Source organism: Penicillium concentricum, assembly GCF_028827145.1.
Source record: "Penicillium concentricum strain IBT 3081 chromosome Unknown utg000006l_segment0_segment0, whole genome shotgun sequence".
Taxonomy (NCBI): domain Eukaryota; kingdom Fungi; phylum Ascomycota; class Eurotiomycetes; order Eurotiales; family Aspergillaceae; genus Penicillium; species Penicillium concentricum.
Genome location: NW_026622759.1, coordinates 2026147 through 2037819, shown reverse-complemented (window position 1 = coordinate 2037819; position 11673 = coordinate 2026147). Strand labels below are relative to the sequence as shown.

Here is an 11673-nt window from a genome sequence, read left to right as displayed (position 1 = left end):
AGTAGGTATGGCGGTGTTAAAGTCAACAAAGGCAACCTTAAAACCCTTTGAAAAATTTCCACGCTAGTCCCTTAGTGGACCGCCTAGCCGGGACTGCCCTCAGCCTCAATTCCCCGTTCTGTCCCGGGTTTTAATGACCAATTTTCTCTTCCTTTTTGATAAAACTTCATATTGCCATTTTGCCATTTTGGCACTTACCCTTGGAATATCCCAAGCTTACAAGCCCTGGAGGTTATTTGCAGTGTGGGGCCTTTTTATCACATAAGGTCTTCATTTCTTTGTGAGGGTACATATTGCGTACCCTATGCGTGATTCATGTTCCGTCAAGACCTCCTAAACATGGGTTCTCATGAAGATATCCAGACAATAGACTGATCTAATATGTTAATTTCATATGGCCATCCCTATCGCTGCGTCCTCTAGTCTATCAGAGCTCCTTTTGTTTTATAAAAATATCCTGCTCGCCCATGGATGGCTCCCTCGAAACTACAATCCCCTCCTTTAATTTGGCCCCAAGTTCCTCAAACACAATCTTTTGGAAATTTGACTCCAAGACGCGACAACCAAGATGCCTTGCTTGATAGTCTTGTGCCCCGAAGCATCTATCCACGGATACCCGCTAAGCTAGCAGGGTGGTTGGCTGAAGCCAATTGCCAAGCTTCAAACAGAGTAATGCTAAGCGATTAGCTAGTGTCCTTTTCTTCACGAGCCAACCATGCGTATCTCAGCCAAGTGCATACGGCGTTTGAGACAGCCTGCCATTGTGGCTGATGCTGCAGGTGATCCTTTCCCATCCAACTTCCAAGTTATCTCTTCCGAAGGATGCCCACGCTGCAACCTGATTCGAGTACAGTCGTTCGCGACAACGGCTAAACCCAAACAGCTCCTATATAGGCTCAACTTTATGCATTGTAACCCCTTGGCAAGGCGGATTTCTACCTTGGCATAAAATACAAAGACAAGCTCCGATTTCTTCGATTCTCTATAAAGGAGCGCTATCTGAACCATCCCCGCAAAGGTCTACTAAAATCATCTCAAGAGCAAAAAGGATCACTACTACCAGATACCCCTTTTCCGCATCAATCAACAATTTTCCTATCGCAGAAATGGCAGAAAAGATCGATGTCAACAATAAGGTCTATAAGCTGGCCGCTATGCCCTTCATTTTGGAACGCAAGGGCGACTATGATGAAGCTATCAAAATCTACCAGACCGCCATAACTGTTTTGGACGAAGCAACTAAAATATACAAGAAAGGAAATGTCCTCAAAATCAACAGAAAAATGTTTGAGCGACAGGTCCAAGTTCATCGAGAACGTCTGGCCTATCTTGAAGACCTAAAGCGCAAGGGCAGTTTCGATGGAATAATATTGCCTCCGACGATTTTGGATGCGATGGAGGAGTTGGAAGACGAGGACGGAAAGACTTGGTCATTGACCCAGGTAAGCCACAACCTTGGGGGCGTGGCGCACCTCTTCCGGATCACTGATACTTCTCGACTTTCAGATCCGTAGGGATCTTAATACTTTCCGCGGAGGTGATCCCGGTAAATCTACAAAGGATATCAGCACAGCTCCAGACCACATCCGCCCATTCCTGAATACCGACACCTCACAACGCCCCTTCTTCTCGCTGACACTGTCCCCATCAGCGCCTACGATCACTTACCGGATCACGCATTCCTCAGAGCTTGTCAGCCTAGGTATGCGCTCATATTGGTTTTTCGTCAAAGACTCGACAAACACACATGTCGTATACGCCCTTCAATTTGTCTGGAGCAACGAAGTACCGATCGTCGAGACGGTTCTCCGACGCGCCGGTGAATTCTTACCCCAAATCGGAGCAACGAGTGTGAAATTGCAGAAGATGAAAGGAGGCACTTTCCGGATGATCACACGGACGATCCCCGACATGGGCGCAATAACCGAGATTCCGGATGGAGAGATGCAGCGAAAGGATTGGTCGCCGCGACGATTTGAGTACGGAGGACGCAATTTCGTTTGGAAGAGTGCAGCGGCAGAGGGTAAGAAGGAGAGTGGGATGTTTGGGAGCTTTGGTATTCCTTGGGAGACTTTGTATGAGACTAAGCGTGTGTGGGCTAAGAGTGGAAGTAGGACAGGCAAGATGGAAGATGAAATTGTTGGCCCCAAGCTGTGCTGGGGAGAGAAGAAGGGGGGTAACGGCGCTGATCACAGTATTCACATGGTCGGTGGCTTGGACTTGTATTTCAGGGAGCATTTGCTCGCGGTTCAGTTGTCGAGGTTGGCTCGCGCCAGTTATCCCCCGCAAAAGGATACCAAGGGCCTCGAAGTAGCGACAACTAGTCTGGGTTGGCTTTCCCTTGCTACGTCGTTGGCATGAAATGCTGGCGAGTAGGCTTGGATTTGTTTTGGCTGCATATATTCCACCTTTTTATGATACCGAGTTTTGCTTTTTAGTCGCATTGAAGAAATGAACATCATTTCGGTGGGCCGTCATTTTATGGTTAAACATTTACAACGAAGGCTTCATGAGGTCAGCCGTCCGCTGGCTGTTGAAGTTGCTCTAGGAAGTCTTTATCCAAGTTTCCAGCGTAGAAGCCTAAATTTTGAGCGAAAAGAGGTTGTTGCCTAGACAAAGTCAGTATATAGTTATAGGATATTCGAGAAAAAGGACACATACCTGTTTATCGGAATGGAGGTGACCATTTCCTCAAACAGGGCATCAAATCCCTCATCGTCTGCAATTGTGACCCCGGCCGGTGATTGAAAAGCCGAAATAACACAAGAGTCAGCAGCGGGATTCGCTGGGGGAGCAATGATGGAATTTTCAGGTCGCGTTTCCAACACATGCAAATCGGATGACTGGACGAATCCATTGTAAGGAGGGTCCATTCGAGCATTCTCGGCTCTTGCAGATCGCAGGTTAATCGATCTCTGGAGACTTCCCGTCCCGGCCTCCAAACTCTGCAGGTACGGACAAAGTCGGTTTTCCAAAGCCTGTCTTTCGCCAGAGTTAGGATCGGGATGAACCATATTAAAGCACTGCTGGCATTGTAAAGCAAAACAAGACAATAATGGTGATATTTGTAATGCTCCAGTTATCTCCAGATATTTGTCCAACAAATTCACACTCGATCGGACGAGGTTGACAACCAACGCCTTTTCGCCCATGTCGAGCGCTAGGCTTCTTTTCAAGGACTCCAGCATCACAAAGAAGGATGTGAGATGCAAGGTGAGTAATGGAGGGGTGTTGGACTCTGAGCCTCCGGTATGCGGGTACTTCTCAACAAATATATTCTGTAGGGATCCAACGGCTTGCAGATTGGCTGACAACCCGCGCTCATCTGCGCGCAGCATATTGGTCGACGTATCAAATATTCGAGCCAAGTAATTCATGAGCTTACTGATGTTATTAAAGATGCTCAACGCCCGCAAGGGTCCTTTGGGTGTGTTTCGACATCCTTCTGAAGCTGGTAGAGATACCGACCATACATCCCATTCTTCTATGTTGTCTTCACTGATAGGCCCTTCTTCCTGTTGCTCTTCTAACGACATGCAAGGTGTTTTGCTCAAGACCGCAGACAAAATGTTGTCAAGGAAGATACATCCATGGAAAGTATTATGATATCGGTTGTTCCTAGAAGTCATAGGCAAAGTCGCCAACATTCTGGAAGCCTGACCAGCAAGCCTCCACGAATTTTTTATATCCCCTAGCTTCAGCTGCAGTAGGGCAAGGACAATGACTGTTTGTATGTGTCCTAGTTCCAGATGTGTCGAATTTGTCATGGCTCGTGCATAGATCGATTGTTGTATCTGCAAAGGACCTGGCTGCCTTGGGTCTGGGTCATCTTTCGCAGCTGATTCGTAAGCCACCACTGCCCAAAGAACTAAGCTTGAATCATGACCTAGGCTGGCTTCTGGTCCAAGACTAGTATGCATTGTCCGAAATAGATCACGGCGCTCTAGAATCGGGAACCAGCAGTGTGTATATGTGAAATAATTTTCCAGCATGCTGAGTGTATCGCTTGGAAAAGGTAGATAAGCATAGTCCATCTGGCCTGTCCCAATCGTTTGAATTCGTTGCTGCAAGGCCGGTTTATTCGTCCCCGAGGTTGCAGGCTCAGTGCCAGCATTAACGACGCCTGGTGTGTTGATCATCTCTAGTGTGTCCCATTCAGATTCATCAGGAACGGTCATTGTGGAGACTTCTTGAGAATCATGGTCAATCAATTTGGACAAATCTTTGGCCAGTTGAGACTGTCGCCAGATGATTGCGGGATCTCTGGCAAGGAAGTGATTGTTGTTTCGCGACTTAGTCAAAAGATCATGCACTGTTTTCTCGCTGTTTGGGACATTCTGCAAAACAAGCCCAAGGACCATCTCCAAGCTACGAACATATCCAGGGGGCAAGCCTCGTCGTCCACCGCCATTTTGATAACTGCAAGTACGATTTGCCGTGCGGCAGATTGAGCAAGCAGGCTGTCCTCCGTCACACTTGGACTTTCGCCGGCGGCATTGGTCGCATGCCCGAAAAATGCGTTGTCGCTTGGAAGGTCGCTGGCTAGGCATATGTGCTCGAAAATAAAATAAACACCATTGGTTCTCGAGCTCTCGTGGTCCTTCAAACTGATGTCGTTTGCTGTATCACGTGATCGGCGTTGATTTAGCCGAAACCCAACAGGGCGACGACTTCCTCATTTTCGAGTGAACAAATGGCTTCATGGGGGGAGAAAAGCAGAAAGGCTGATTTCATTTAAGGTGTTCATATTGGCAGTGAATATGTCGACAGCACAGCTACCACCTCCCTCAAGTACACCTGGTCCACACCCCGAAGGTCCCAGCTCCCGACGATACAGCGCCGATGCTACCATCTTGCTACTTGGTTCTTTTGGAGCCGGCAAGAAAACACTGGGACTCATTGCCTCCGTTGCTCTTCGTCGACGCTTGATTGACTTCGATGCCTTCTTCCGGGACCAGTTTCAGTATTCGCCTCAAGGGTTTATTGCGCAACATGGATTCAAGCGATATCGCGAGGTAGAAATAGAGTTGTCTCGACATATTCTCACAAGATATCAAACTGGTTGTGTCATTGCTGGTCTTGGGTTCGCAGGCAGTCCGGCTCAGCGACAGTTATTGGGGACCTTTGCACAGCACCATCCCATTGTGTATGTGCGGAGACGCAAAGCAGACCTTCAAAATTGCATTGAAATCAACCCTGATACATTTGACCATATCTTTGAAATTGAGAATGCCTTCTTTGAGTCATGTTCCAACTTTGATTTTTTCAACATCCCGCAAGAGTCAAGTCCACTGGCCGACAATCAGATATACGCACCACTCAAATTGAAGGAGGTTGAACGTATCTTTCTTGCCTTTCTACATCGCATATTCGGCACTCCACACAAGCAGCTTTTTTCTGCAGATCCTCTTTCTGCAACTCATACATACGCACTTGATTTGTGCGTGGAGCAGCTTGAGACGGATCTAGACACAGAATGTTTAGATGCAGGCGCTGATGCCATTTATCTCACATTGTGCCATGCGCAATACAGTTGTGATAAGATATTGGCTGTACTATCAGGCTATGTGGCGCTTCTAAGGGAGCACACCCGCATTCCAATAATTATTGATGCACAAATGGATCCAGAGAAAGACTCGACAGGCTACTTCGAATTTTTGGAAACGGTAGCACTACGGATAGCACCTGATGCTTTCACTTGTGTGCTCCAAAACAAAGAAATGGTTCGCCGAATTTACGCCACGAAAGGTCATTCCAAAATGATTGCCCTATATCACCAAAAGGGTCCGCTAGGAGTTGAAATGTCACCCTCCGAAATCCCTAACCTTCGGATGTGGCTGGAAGACCCGGGGTTCGATGCTCTTCGCATCATCGGTCAACATGCAGTTGCAGAAGATGCACTTACGTGTGTTGCATTTCGCCAAATGTTGACACACGCCCTCAATATTCCAGTTATTGCATACAATTCCGACCCCGACGAGCGAGCTTCCATACTCTTGAACCCGACTTTATCTCCGATACGGGTCAGACCTGGTCACGACCCTATACTCTCTTTACGAGACATGCAGCATGCGCTAAACTCTTTGTCTCTACGTCCTAATAAATTATTCAAGATCGTGGGTCAAGATCTCCGTCATAGTCTGTCACCAGCAATGCACAATGCAGCCTACGCATCATGTGGTCTCCCCTATATGTATGACTACAATGAGGTCCAAAGCTTCCGCGAAATTGAAGTCATGTTGAGAGCGCCATCTTTTGAGGACTTACTTGGTGGTTTGATCATTTCCCTGCCATTCAAAAACGATGTTTTGCCCTTGCTCGACGAGATCAGTCCCGATGCAAGAGACATCAATGCAGTAAACACTGTGGTACTGGAGCACAAGGTTCAGCCAAACGGAGTGAGAACTCCATTTTACCGTGGATACAACACGGACTACATCGGAATCAAAGATTGCGTTCACAGTCACCTGTCTCCAGCAAACGCCATTCGAGGTGGCAGTACGGCTCTGATCATAGGCGCTGGTGGGATGGCTCATGCTGCTGTGTATGCTTGTTATCAATTAGGAGTTCGACAGATATTTGTTTACAACAGAACTCTTTCGAACGCACAAAATCTGGCCCATTACTATAAGAAATGGGCGAGATCCAAGGGGGACAATATCTTTAATTTGGAAGTCCTTCAGTCAAAGGAGAACCCCTGGCCATCGGATTTTCGTCTTCCAACAATCGTGATTTCATGCATTCCTGGGAGGCATGTTGGCACTCAGTTGCCTGTCATCTTTCAAGTCTCTGACTCCTGGCTTGGAAGCCGAACGGGAGGAGTATTCGTTGAGGTAAGCTGTGTCTCTCCAGGGCTCTGCCCTAATCGCATCAGGCAACTAATACTCTTTTTAGGTTGGCTACGGTCCATCAAAGACCTCGTTGATGGAGCAGATGACTCCGTGGTCAATGAAAGGGTGGGTCATTGTCGATGGATTGAAGGTTCTTGTCAAACAGGGCATTACTCAATACGAGCTCTTTACCCAGAGGCCAGCTCCTGTGCACGTCATGCGACGAGCTGTTCAAGAAGAGGCTATCAAAAAAGGGTATTTCTATATGAGTTGATTTCCCATTTACTGTTAGAGTCTTGATCAATTCGCTGGTCGCTTGACACACCCAATAATTACACAAAATTCGTCAGTTAATAACATCCCATTCGATTTAATCGTATAATCTTCGCCCATAATTACGGCTAAAATCTCAAGCGACAAGGGCAAGGTCTTAGCCTGTCCCCGCAACTGAGCGGGTAAATCTCCCTAGTAGCATAACCTCTGACTCCCTGATGACAGAGTTCATGGAAATATCTTTTCAACTTCAACTTGACAAATTCAGGATTCCAATCAGATACAATGACCTACCAACCTGCTATTATGAGCGTCTCACTGGGACGAGCTTGGCTCCATGATTTTGACTACAAGATGAGCCAGGCTTCAAAAGCAGGTTTCAAAGGAATAGAAATCTTCTATGAGGACCTCGATTATTTTGCACGAGAAATCTCTAATAATGACACCCCAACATCCGATCAACTGCTCCAAGCAGCAGACAAGATTCACTCAATCTGCCAAGCCTACGGCCTCGATATCATCACTCTGCAGCCGTTCCTCTTCTACGAGGGACTCAAAGACCGCGCGCAGCATGGAAAGCTGATTGAAAAGATGAAACTCTGGCTACAGCTCGCTAAACGCTTAAACACCTATACCATCCAAATTCCCGCCAATTTCCTCCCCGCAGACCAACTCACCGATGACATTAATGTCATAGTTGCCGACCTCAGGCAACTGGCGGATATGGGCGCAGCCGAAACTCCTGCTATCCGCTATGCGTATGAAAACCTCTGCTGGAGTACGATCAATGACACCTGGGAAAAGGTCTGGAATGTGGTCAAGCGAGTTGATAGACCTAATTTTGGTATCTGTCTTGACACCTTCAACATCGCGGGGAGAGTGTGGGCCGACCCGGCCTCGCCAACTGGCAAGACAGTCAATGCGGATTCGGATTTGAAGGAGTCGCTCGAGCGAATGGTGGCTGAGATCGATGTTGCAAAAGTCTTTTATCTTCAGGTTGTCGATGCAGAAAGGATGGAATCTCCACTGGTCCCTGGCCATCCCTTCCACGTGGACGGCCAGCCGGCACGAATGAGCTGGTCGCGGAATGCGAGAGCGTATATGTACGAGGAGGACCGCGGAGTATATCTACCAGTCGAAGATGTTGCAAGAGCTTTTGTGTCGGGATTGGGATACAAGGGATGGGTCTCGATGGAGCTGTTTTCGAGAACAATGGCTGAAGAGGGTCACAATGTACCCGACCAGCATGCACAGAGGGGCATTGCGTCTTGGAAGAAGCTACAACGGAGGCTTCAGCTCAATTAGTTTTTCTAATAAAGAAAGCAAAATTTTAACCAAAATCGTCAAGTATTCATATGATATATATTCTCCGGCATCTCAACCTTTTATACCTCAATTTCCTTTCCATCCAACCACTCTTTGGCAAGTCGATACAACAAATCATGCTTCTCCCCACAAACAGTTCCAGCATGTCGACGATGACCAGGCATATCCCTCAACACCGTAACCCCCATGGTAAGCTCCTGGCAATATGCCAGACACTTATATCCCTCCGGATAAGAGTTGAGCTTCTGCACGTCAATGTCGGGGAACAGATTCGGGATCACAGGCAACAGCTTATCCTTCTCATACCAATGTCGCACAAACCGCGCACCCCAGCGACCGTCGACTTTCTCGAAGAAGAAACAAAAACGGCAGTCTGCCTCCGCATCCACTTCTATTCCGTCGATTGTGAATCGTTGTGTGATAGTCGCCTTCATTTTGGTGACGGCGCGACTGGTATCCGAGGTAATATCAGTTGTTACTCCATGGCATCGATGCATGATGAATGCCCCCTTGTCCATCCCCGCTTTGGAGGCTGCCATGAAGTCCAGGTAGGAAACTCGGCCGGACCATGTGGTGTAGACATATGCTCCTGGGTGGAAGATTGATTCAAAATTCTCCCATTCACAGGCGTCACTAGAATAATTGTCAAGATTGAGATTAAATTATATTCGTGGAGGTTGCCTTACCGGTAGCAAGGCCATCCCTCAGCTAGCTCGCGGAGTTTTGCACGCTCAAGGACCAGGTTATCTGGTCCGTTGTTGCGAATGGCATTTTCTGGCCAGGTGCCCTCGGGTAAGGAATGCAAGTTAGGCATGATTAAACTGAGTTGGTATAAACTGTCAATGCAAAAGATTGAAAGCTATAAGTATACCTTTTTTGCGGGGTGCGGATAATCATTTTGACGGCTGAATTCATTGCCGGTGAGGGACTCGGATTATATATTTCTCAGACTTAATGGGCAATAAGTCTGAACAACAATTATTTTCTAGTAAAACTGGTATAGAGAAGACCAAATTTAGCATGTATGTAATACTCTATCTTCAGTAACTAAAAGTTAATTCCTTTGCTCTCTTCGGCTGCTTTGAGCAAGACATCCCATGCACCCTCCCGGTCCAGTTTCATGCTATATTCCTTCCCAGCCCACAAACGCCACTGCTCCTCAATCTGGTACCCGATAATATGCGTTCCCTCCACACAAGGCCATCCCAGCTTCTCCCCCAGCTTGATCATCCTTGTCCTCCGCGGCTTGAAACACATATCCAACAGCACACCCTTTTCCGGCCGAGACAGGAATGACTCAAGAACAGTAGCCACTGTGACTTCGGTCTGAGTCTGCGGCTCAAAGTCTGGCACTGTTCCAACAACGTAGTACGGACTGGACAGCTTCTTTGCCTGCTCGGGCGTTTTCACGTGGATGATCGTCGGAATCCTGGCCAGCTTTTGCGTGTCGTTAATGAGATCGGCAACTTCATGGTCGTCGCGATTCAAGACATAGATTGTGGGGCAATGCAGGTACATTGATAGGGCATAGACAGCTGCGCGGCTCGCGCCTCCGGCTCCCACAATCAAGGCTGTGGCAGGTGAAATCGCCGATGGCCTCTCGTTCTCATTGCCCTTTTCCAAAAGGCAACCCTTGATCCCGCGCCAGTCTGTGTTAGTACCACACATGAGCCGCGTGGTACCACTCTTGTAATAGATATTGTTGCAAGCTCCGATCATGGTACACAGCTCATCCAGCTCATCGACGTGTTTCATGATCGAGTTCTTGTATGGCATGGTCACCACCAAACCCGCTGTGGTGGGTGCCTTAGCAATCTTGAGCAGATCTTCAATTGTGGGACATTCCGTTGAGTAAAATTTCCAGGGGAGACCAAGAGATTTCGCAATATAGTTGTGCATGCTATAAGCGATGGAGTGAGTGACACCCAATCCAACCAGGTGGAGGGTCATTTCTTGGGATTGCGACTGCGTCATTGTTGGCCAAGGGAATTTCAGCTTCGTGAAAAATGCGAAGGGCAATTTGATGCACGGATAACTGACATATTATTAAACACCACCGAAGTTCCTACACTGGAATCGTGACATTCATGCGGATATAGACTATCCGTGTTGACAGCAACGGGCTCCACCGTCGATTAAATTCATAGCCGATGCGACACATAGTTCGAGATCACCTATGCATTTCCAAAGACTTATAACACACGGAATAAATATTCTTGGGTGCTCTTTACACCAATTACTTCAAGCTATCATGGCAAAGAACTTCCATATCTTCGGCAAAGGGATATCGTTCAGCGTTTCACCCACCATCCACAACGCAGGCTTCCAGCACTATGGCCTTCCCTTTACGTACACAATCCACGAGTCCGACAGCATTGATGAAGTTGCTACATTGATTGCAAGCGATTGCTTTGGTGGGGCGAGTGTCACGATGCCACACAAGCTCCAAGTCCACAAGTTCTGCAACAATCAAACCGAGACTGCTCGACTAATCGGCGCAATCAACACCCTTCTTGTGAAAGGCAATGGCAGCGATCGGATAATCACTGGTGACAACACAGATTGGTCGGGTCTGCGCAGTATCATGGCTGCATACTCGACTAAAACACAAATCCAACCTAGCACCGGACTAGTGATCGGGGCTGGGGGCGCATCAAGAGCCGCGCTCTACGCTCTGCACCAAGCCGGAGTAAAGCGCATTTACCTCGTGAACCGAACCTTGGCAACCGCCGAGAAAGTTAGAAACGATTTTAAGAACGCTTTTGACATCAAGGTTATCCCAAGTCTCCAAGATCTTCCAGAGAAGCCGGATGTCGTGATCGGTACTGTGCCCGCAGAGACGACCACAGCGGATCAGTTCTCTTCATTATTCGGGGATCGGGGGTTGTGTGTCGATATGTCGTACAAACCGAGACAGACGCCGCTCTTGACGGCAGCACAGCAGAATCAAGGGTGGGACATGGTCACGGGTGTGGAGGTACTGCTCGCACAAGCATTCGACCAGTTTCTACTTTGGACGGGACTTGAGCCGCCGCGGGATATTATGGCGGAAGCAGTTGTGGTACTTGATGGAGAGCGGGCTACTATGGATAAAGGTGGAATGCTTTAGATTTGGAATTCAATAGAACAGATTCGGAAAATTGACAGGTACAATATGCAATTGCTTAATTTAAAAGCACGAAGTACATCAATAAGTGCTCGACACGAGAAATCCTACTCGGATGATTGGATCATTTGGTTGGAT

General features: G+C 47.7%; 7 protein-coding genes across 7 annotated transcripts; 4 read left to right on the top strand and 3 right to left on the bottom strand.

Moving 5' to 3' along the window:
* Window positions 1-1106: 1106 nt before the first annotated feature.
* Window positions 1107-2361, top strand: N7517_010969 (uncharacterized protein; the record flags this gene model as incomplete). Its single annotated transcript, XM_056728692.1, has 2 exons — window positions 1107-1442; window positions 1507-2361. The coding sequence occupies 2 exons, from the start codon at window positions 1107-1109 to the stop codon at window positions 2359-2361; spliced, it is 1191 nt and encodes a 396-aa protein (XP_056574507.1).
* A 154-nt stretch (window positions 2362-2515) lies between these two features.
* On the bottom strand, window positions 2516-4550 carry N7517_010968 (Zn(II)2Cys6 transcription factor; the record flags this gene model as incomplete). Its single annotated transcript, XM_056728691.1, has 2 exons — window positions 2516-2609; window positions 2662-4550. The coding sequence occupies 2 exons, from the start codon at window positions 4548-4550 to the stop codon at window positions 2516-2518; spliced, it is 1983 nt and encodes a 660-aa protein (XP_056574506.1).
* Window positions 4551-4760: 210 nt separating this feature from the next.
* Window positions 4761-7104, top strand: N7517_010967 (putative pentafunctional AROM polypeptide; the record flags this gene model as incomplete). Its single annotated transcript, XM_056728690.1, has 2 exons — window positions 4761-6833; window positions 6895-7104. The coding sequence occupies 2 exons, from the start codon at window positions 4761-4763 to the stop codon at window positions 7102-7104; spliced, it is 2283 nt and encodes a 760-aa protein (XP_056574505.1).
* Window positions 7105-7388: 284 nt separating this feature from the next.
* Window positions 7389-8408, top strand: N7517_010966 (sugar phosphate isomerase/epimerase family protein; the record flags this gene model as incomplete). Its single annotated transcript, XM_056728689.1, has 1 exon — window positions 7389-8408. The coding sequence occupies one exon, from the start codon at window positions 7389-7391 to the stop codon at window positions 8406-8408; it is 1020 nt and encodes a 339-aa protein (XP_056574504.1).
* Window positions 8409-8488: 80 nt separating this feature from the next.
* On the bottom strand, window positions 8489-9243 carry N7517_010965 (putative pathogenesis associated protein Pep2; the record flags this gene model as incomplete). The annotated part of the gene is made up of 2 exons (XM_056728688.1): window positions 8489-9062; window positions 9116-9243. The coding sequence occupies 2 exons, from the start codon at window positions 9241-9243 to the stop codon at window positions 8489-8491; spliced, it is 702 nt and encodes a 233-aa protein (XP_056574503.1).
* A 233-nt stretch (window positions 9244-9476) lies between these two features.
* Window positions 9477-10403, bottom strand: N7517_010964 (shikimate dehydrogenase family protein; the record flags this gene model as incomplete). The annotated part of the gene is made up of 1 exon (XM_056728687.1): window positions 9477-10403. The coding sequence occupies one exon, from the start codon at window positions 10401-10403 to the stop codon at window positions 9477-9479; it is 927 nt and encodes a 308-aa protein (XP_056574502.1).
* A 277-nt stretch (window positions 10404-10680) lies between these two features.
* N7517_010963 (shikimate dehydrogenase family protein) lies at window positions 10681-11538 on the top strand (the record flags this gene model as incomplete). The annotated part of the gene is made up of 1 exon (XM_056728686.1): window positions 10681-11538. The coding sequence occupies one exon, from the start codon at window positions 10681-10683 to the stop codon at window positions 11536-11538; it is 858 nt and encodes a 285-aa protein (XP_056574501.1).
* Window positions 11539-11673: the final 135 nt, after the last annotated feature.